This window comes from Agelaius phoeniceus, chromosome 2 (genome assembly GCF_051311805.1).
Source record: "Agelaius phoeniceus isolate bAgePho1 chromosome 2, bAgePho1.hap1, whole genome shotgun sequence".
In the NCBI taxonomy this organism is placed as follows: Eukaryota; Metazoa; Chordata; class Aves; order Passeriformes; family Icteridae; genus Agelaius; species Agelaius phoeniceus.
In genome coordinates, this window is record NC_135266.1 from 89,432,301 (window position 1) to 89,440,195 (window position 7,895).

General features: G+C 41.4%; 2 protein-coding genes across 2 annotated transcripts; both read left to right on the plus strand.

Moving 5' to 3' along the window:
* The first annotated feature begins 2,701 nt into the window (after positions 1-2,701).
* LOC129135105 (taste receptor type 2 member 40-like) lies at positions 2,702-4,103 on the plus strand. Its single transcript, XM_054655011.2, has one exon. It carries the CDS (start codon positions 3,023-3,025, stop codon positions 3,977-3,979), a length of 957 nt encoding a protein of 318 aa, XP_054510986.2. The 5' UTR covers positions 2,702-3,022; the 3' UTR covers positions 3,980-4,103.
* A 1,864-nt stretch (positions 4,104-5,967) lies between these two features.
* Positions 5,968-6,998, plus strand: LOC129117591 (taste receptor type 2 member 40-like). Its single transcript, XM_054628336.2, has one exon. The coding sequence runs from the start codon at positions 6,042-6,044 to the stop codon at positions 6,996-6,998; it is 957 nt and encodes a 318-aa protein (XP_054484311.2). The 5' UTR covers positions 5,968-6,041.
* The last annotated feature ends 897 nt before the right edge of the window (positions 6,999-7,895 follow it).

Genomic DNA, 7,895 nt, shown 5'->3' on the forward strand with positions numbered 1-7,895 from the left:
TGCACCTTTGCCTGGGCCTTTCCACCTGCTTAGCTCACTTGGATACTGATCCTGGCCTGCAGATTGGAATTACTGGCTTGATCCTGGGCATGTCTTATCACTCTGGATATGGCTGGCAATCCCTGGACTTGTGGCTGTCCCTAAGTGTTCTCACAGAGCTTATCTGCTGTCCTTGCCCACATCATAGGTGGACTGCAGGCCTGACAGTGCCCTCACTGTCTTTGCCTTGCCTTCTGGGGATCCCTTCAACTTGGGCAAAATAACTGAATTTATTTCCAATCAATAAGAGATTCCCAATCAATAGCAGACATGGGGAGTGAGAAAGAAAGAACAAAACAGGGACAAAATGCTTCAGCATGGGATCCCCACAGGCTGCAGCTCCCGCCACGAGCCTTCCCCATGGTGGGATCTCCACAGGCTGCAGCTTCCTTCAGGGCACAACCACCTGCTGCCAAGGGGGCTCTGCTCAGGCTGCAGTGTGGATATCTGCTGCAGTGTGACCCTGCTAGGGCCTGCAGGGTCACAGGCTACATCAGCATGGTCCTCTCCAGGGAAAGCATGGCAATGTCTGCTCTGGTACCCAGAGCATCTTGTCCCCTTCCTTCTTCACTGACCTGGCTGTCTGCAAGACTGCTCCCCTCACATTTCTCTCTCTGTCCTCTCACTCACAGTTGCTGTGCACTGGTCTTTACCCTTCTTTAAATGAGTTGTCACACAGATGTCACCGGCAGCACTGCTGGGCAGAGCCGTGGCCAATGGTGGGTCCCTTTTGGGGGTAACTGGGACTGGTTCTGTGTGACACAGGGGCACGTTCTGGTCTCTTCTCACACAAACCACCCCTGCAGCCTCCCCACTGCCAAAACCATGCCTGTAAACCCCACACATATCACACAGACATTTGCTGGTTCTCTTGTGGCAAGAGGCTCAGGCTCCACGCTGAATGGGGCTTTGAGTTGCCTGGTCTACAGGAAGGTGTCCCTGCCTATGGCAGGGGGTTAGAACTGGATGGTCTTTAAGGCCCCCTTCTACCCAAATCATTCTGTGATTCTGTGATTCCATGAGTGAGCTTAAAAGAGCTGAATTTAAACAGCAGTAAAGCTCCACAGTTTTCTTTTACTAAAAGGGAAGTGATACATATTTGCTCACCTTTTTCTGTTGGAAGTGTCTGTCAATAGCATGCTACAGAGCTGCTCCTGTCAAAAAACCAAACACACTTTTATATTTCTTCAAGGTGAAAGTGAGATTTTAAAAGTGGATGAGAAAAGAACTGCTTTTCAAAAGATTTTCGTGCCAAAAATTGTATAAGTGTGACAACTTTAAAAACTCTCATACAGGTACACTTGCAAAATTTGGAAGCATAATGTTCTAATTGATTTTAAAAACTTTCTAAGGACGATCTTCTGTGAGTTTTGAACCCATTTGTTAAACATATCAAACCAGAACAATCTTTGATTGGTTTGCAAGTTTTGACAGCAGGGAATTTGGATATTTACTGCTGAATTTCACCAAAGAAGTTTGCAGATGTGAGAGTGGGAAAGCCATTCAAACAAGTATCAAACGAAACTGAACATAGAGCAAGGTCTCTGAATCACTGTGTCACAAAGTGATAAGCCCAGATTAAAAAACAAAAATGAAGCATATGCAATCATGTTGCTCTCACTAAAAATAATTATTAATAATATTCCTCATGAGAAGAGAAAAAGAGTTTGTAGCAATACTAAAGTGAAATAATCTTTAAAATATTTTTTATTTGGTCTTCAATTATGTCAATCTTTTTCTTGGTGTATATTTTCAAATAATAAGTATCTGTTCCTTATATATACATAATACATACTGTACTACACATATAAAATATATAAACAAATGTACATAAATCTGAGGTGAATGCTCATGAAGTTTTACTCCTATGAGTGCATGATCAAAAAGACTTGAACACTCTCCTAGGCCGTCATAGATTACATTAAGCACTAGGAAATTTCAAACTACTCAAAGAAGCCACCTAGAAAACATCTCAAAATTTCTCATTTGATCACTCCCCACAGCTTCTAACTGTGCAACTGACAGCTACTTGTGCCACTGCGTTTCTGAAGAGCCTTGGTTTGCTTCCTTCTGTATTCTGGGCTACAGATGAAACGTGAGTTCCAAAGCTTTTTATGGAATCCAAGTCTCTCCACTTACTTTGAAGACCTGTATCTCCTTGGATGTGGGGGGTGTTTGAATTCACTTCTTTTAGCATATATAACAGAATTTCAAAAACATGCATATTCCACATGGGAGCAAAATTGTGCCTCAATTAACACTTGTGACATTGCCCCTGTATGTAATGTTGTATATTCCTAGATCTTAAATTCGTTAGGAAAATTCCACATCTATTCTGGAGGATGGTGAAAAATGTACCAGTAAGGAATTCTGTAAAATTATTTTCATTTTCTCTGTTCTGATCTTCCCACAGAAATGTATTATTCTCCATTGGGACACTTAGAGGAAGCATGCAAGAAAAATTAGAATGCTTAAAATTTTCCATAGACAAAAGAAAACCATGGTAATCCTCTTTGCAGCATTAACTTGAAAATATCTGATAAAGAGAAGACCAACACAACTATCAAAAGAGGCCATGGCCAGTATGTCTCAGAAACCCTGAAGAGATAACAGTGCAACAAAGGAGACATTAAGGCATTAGATAGAAAGGCAAATCCAGATATGTAAAGAAGTACACCAGACACTGGAGTGGAAACCCACATTTGTAAACCCCATCGTTCACCTGCTCCATAACCCTTCCAATGCATATCCTTCCACAAAAATGAAACCTATGTAATTGAATCTTGACCCCATTTGCATGCTTAGAACGAGCAGCTGAGACATCAACCCAGAAAACAAGATGTAAAACAGCAGAAATATTAAATGACATTAGGATACTTCTGCCCCTGAGATAAATAGGTGAGCATTGCCCATAACAGCTCCTTGGGATTGGAGTGCCTGCCAGATCTAAGGCTTTCAGGAGCCCAGAGGAAGCTGAGTAATAATGACAAGCTCTTCAGTTGCAACGATGACATCTTTTGCTCTCCTTTGTCTGTCAATTGCCATAATTGAATGCATGGCAGGAATTCTGGGAAATGGAATTATCTTGGCTGCCAGTTCATTGAGCTGCATTGGGAGCAAAACATGGCCCCCATATGATATGATCGTGATCTCACTGAGTTCATCTAGATTCATTTTGCAGTCATGGGTTACACTGGATTTCCTAATGAATATATTTTATGAACCCTTCTTTTACACAGAAAACCTGCTAACAGCTACCAAAATAATGTTTACATTTCTGAACTACTCCAGCCTCTGGTTTGGAGCCTGGCTTAGTGTCTTCTATTGCATCAAGGTTGCCAGTTTTACACAGTCTTTCTTCATCTGGCTGAAGCTGAGAATTGCCAGGCTGGTGCCCTGGATGCTGCTCACATCATGGCTCTGCTCCTTCACAACTGCAATTCCCTTCGCCTGGGATGTCTACAGTGTGCACAAGAACATCACTGCTCCTTCATCCATGACAAACTCTTCAGCATGGACAACCACAAGGAATGACAGACTGACTTTATTGATTTATCTCTGGAATGCAAGTACAGCTTTGCCTTTAACATTGTCTGTTGTTTCAAGTGTTCTGCTGATTCGGTCTCTGTGGATACACACCAGACGGATGCAAAATAATACAAGTGGTTTCAGGGATCCCAGCTTAGAGGCCCATATGAAAGCCATCAAGTCAGTCTGTTCCTTCCTTTTCCTTTACGTTATATATTTTATTTCTGTTCTTATCATCGTATTCAACGTTTTTTCACCTTTAAGCAATGGAGACTCAGTCTGTGTTGTTTTAATGGCTGCCTGCCCTACAGCACACACATTGGTCTTAATTTGGAGCAATCCCAAATTTCAAGAGCTGCCAGCTAGGATTTGGCACCACACTAACTGTCATGTCAGAACTGCATCCATGTAAAAGACAGTGCCTTAGCCTGGACTTTCTAGTTTAGATCCAGAACAATTAAATTGAAATCATCAGAGGTATAAATAATAGATGTTGGAATGAGTACATTAGGGCCTTGATCAGCAGTCAATAGGAAGGTGGGAATTTGCTTTATGTGGATGTCACTCTTGTTAACAATCATTGTGTATGTTGTCTATTATCGGCTGTACTTTCCTTGGAAATCACCACAGTTTCCCTAAAACAGCAGAAAAACAGGGCCAAGACTCAGACTAGAATGGAATCTCTTGGAACGCTTGAGGTTACAATACCTGATACAAATAGAATAGACATGTTTAAGCACAGACATGGTCACATTCTGCAAATATAAGGCTTCAATGCAGTTTCTGGTTACTAAAACCTTCTAAAGAGGATTCTGAGGAATTCCCAATATTTTCAGAATATCTCATTCATCGTTTTAAAATCTGGTTGAACTCTAGTAAAATATTTCCTGATTCTAAAGGTGTCTATAACATCCCAGCATGGTTTAGGAAAGAATGACATGGCCGTTTGAGACTCCTCCTCTTGCTGAAAGAGTGATCTGTGTCACTGCATTATTGTTACGTCAGAACTGGAGCTTCATGACCCTTTTCCAACTCGGTGGCGAAGTTACATACTTGTAAAGTAATTGACACAGAAACATACATGACTTGAGCTTTGTGTTCACTATGCCCATCCTGGTTCAATGTTTCTGGTTTGGATGCTGCCAATCTGTTTGGAGCAATGAACCTGTAATTGAGCTGAGTCTATGCCTGAATTGTTTTATTTTACAAATTAATAAATACCAAGTCAAAGAATAACTTGAGATGGAGTCTTCCTTTCCCTCATGACAGAAACTGGGCCCCAGGTGACAGCACTGGCTTCCATGAACATTTTGTATGCCATTTTACAGCCATGCTGAAAGTTGAGCCCATGGCAATGGCAGCCTGACATGCCACTGTCAGCACCGTGCATTGTCACCATGCTGGTTCCAGCCCAGCACCATGAGACACCCGTGTTGGGAGGGTTGGTCCATCCTCTGCCCTTCCCTGCTCTCCCCTCACCGGCCTGCAGGAACAAACCTCAGAGCTCTCTGACCACACCAACAGGCAAAACACGTGGCCTGTGCTCAACCCACAATCTGTGTGTGCTGTCCTGCTCCTGCCTGAGCTCGGAGGCACACGGCTGCTCAGCAGGGACACTCTGAACAGCTGCTCTCACACAACTTGGTTTAATGTTCCCTTATTCCACATTCCTCAGGCACACAAGATTCAAAAGCAGTTCTTGTGCTGTTTTCCTGCCTCTATAAGTACATCTTCCCTCCAAAGCTTCCTTTCCATAAAATTAAATCAAGTAGTTACCAGTTCTTTAGCATACGTTTGGAAATCTAAGAGGGAAAGCCAACAGAAATATTGGAAAGCACCTGATAGGGTCAGTCCTCTGGGAGACCTTTCTGTCTGCGACTGACCAGCGAATTAACTATTCTCATATTAGTAAAACTATCTTCAACACATGTTATATACACCAACTACGAAATCCCTCTGTTCTATTGAAAAATTATAATGCTTTAATATCTCCAAACACAAAAGAAAAACACAAATATCCTCTTTGCAGGACAAATTTGAAAATATCTGAAGAAGAGAAGAGGTCATGTCCAGTATGTCTCAGAAACTCTGAAGAGATAACAGTGCAACAAAGGGAGACATTAAGGCATCACCTATAAAATACAAATCTAGACATGTAAAGAAGTACACCAGACACTGGAGTGGAAACGCACACTTGTAAACACCACAGCTCACCTGCTCCAAAACCTTTCCAATGCAAATTCTTTCAGCAAATTAAAAGTATGTAATTGAATCTTGACCCCATTTGCATGCTTAAACAAATCAGCTGAGCTACCAACCCCTAAAACCAGAGGTAAAACAGCAGAAGTGTTAAATGACATTAGGATACTTCTGCCCCTGAGATAAATAGGTGAGCATTGCCCACAACAGCTCCTTGGGATTGGAGTGCCTGCCAGATCTAAGGCTTTCAGGAGCCCAGGAGAAGCTGAGTAATAATGACAAGCTCTTCAGTTGCAATGATGACATCTTTTGCTCTCCTTTGTCTGTCAATTGCCATAATTGAATGCATGGCAGGAATTCTGGGAAATGGAATTATCTTGGCTGCCAGTTCATTGAGCTGCACTGGGAGCAAAACATGGCCCCCATATGATATGATTGTGATCTCGCTGAGTTCATCTAGAATTACATTGCAATGCTGGATTATACTGGATTTATTCTTAACTATATTTTGTGAACCCTCCTATTTTGAAGAAAATATATTTGGATTTATCAAGACAGGCTATATGTTTCTGAACTGCTCTAGTCTCTGGTTTGGAGCCTGGCTTAGTGTCTTCTATTGCATCAAGGTTGCCAGTTTTACACAGTCTTTCTTCATCTGGCTGAAGCTGAGAATTGCCAGGCTGGTGCCCTGGATGCTGCTCACATCATGGCTCTGCTCCTTCATAGCCGCAATTCCCTTCGCCTGGGATGCCTACAGTGTGCACAAGAACATCACTGCTCCTTCATCCATGACAAACTCTTCAGCATGGACAACCACAAGGAATGACAGCTCTGGTTTATTAATTCTTCTTTATAATGCTGGTGTAGGTATGCCTTTAATACTGTCTGTTGCTTCAAGTGTCCTGCTGATTCGGTCTCTGTGGATACACACCAGACAGATGCAAAATAATGCAAGTGGCTTCAGGGATCCCAGCTTAGAGGCCCATATGAAAGCCATCAAGTCAGTCTGCTCCTTACTTATCTTTTATGTTACATATTACATAGCTTTCACTTTTCTTTTATTTGATTTGTTTTTACATTTTAGCACCCCAAAATCCATATGTATAGCTATAATGGCTGCCTGTCCTACAGGACACTCCATAGTCTTAATTTGGAGCAATCCAAAATTTCGAGAGCTGCCAGCTAGGATTTGGCAGCACATCAACAGTTCTGTCAGAATTACATCCATGTAAAAGATCATGATTTATCCTGGACTGTCTAGTTGAGTTGTCAGTGAACTTATTTTAAACCATAAGAGTTATAAAGTAATAGAAACTGGAATGGGTAGATTAGATCACTAATCTGGAGTTAAGAAGAATGTGAAAATTGTCTCCGATTTACTCATCTTTCCTTGAAAATCACAGTTTCTCTAAGACAGCAGAAAAAAAAGGCCAAGATTCAGACCAGACTGTAATCTCTCTTGAAATGCTTAAAGTTACTAATTCATTGTACAAACAGATCAGACCTGCTTGATCACAAGCATGCTCATATTTAATTTGGGAATATGATGCTTGAATGCTGTTTCTGGTTAATACAAGCTCCTAAAGATGATGCTGAAGAATTCCCAATAAGATGAGAATATTTTACTCATAATATTTCACTACTGCTGAATTGTAGAAAAAAAAGTTATAGACTCTAAAACTGTTTTTAAAACTCCGGTAAGGTTCAGTATGAAATGACATAGCCTTTTGAGCTTCCTTGCTCTTGCTGAAGTAGTGACCTGTATCTGTGTTCCCAGTGAAATGATGCAGTGGAGGACTCACCAAAGTCCTGTGGTCATAGGTAATAGGAGAAGTCTCAATACATTCTTGGTACATTAGGACTGGAGCTTCCGAATCCTTTCCAGCTGCACTGGGAATTTATTTACTTTTAAAATGATTGTCACTGAAACATACTTGACCTGAGCCTTATATTGATTATGCCCATCCTGATTCAACGTGTCTGGTTTGGATGCTGCCAATCTGTTTGAAGCAATGTACCTGTAATTGAGCTGAGTCTGTGCCTGAATTGCTTTATTTTATAAATTAATAAATACCAAGTCAAAGAATAACTTGAGATGGAGTCTTCCTTTCCCTCATGACAGAAACTGT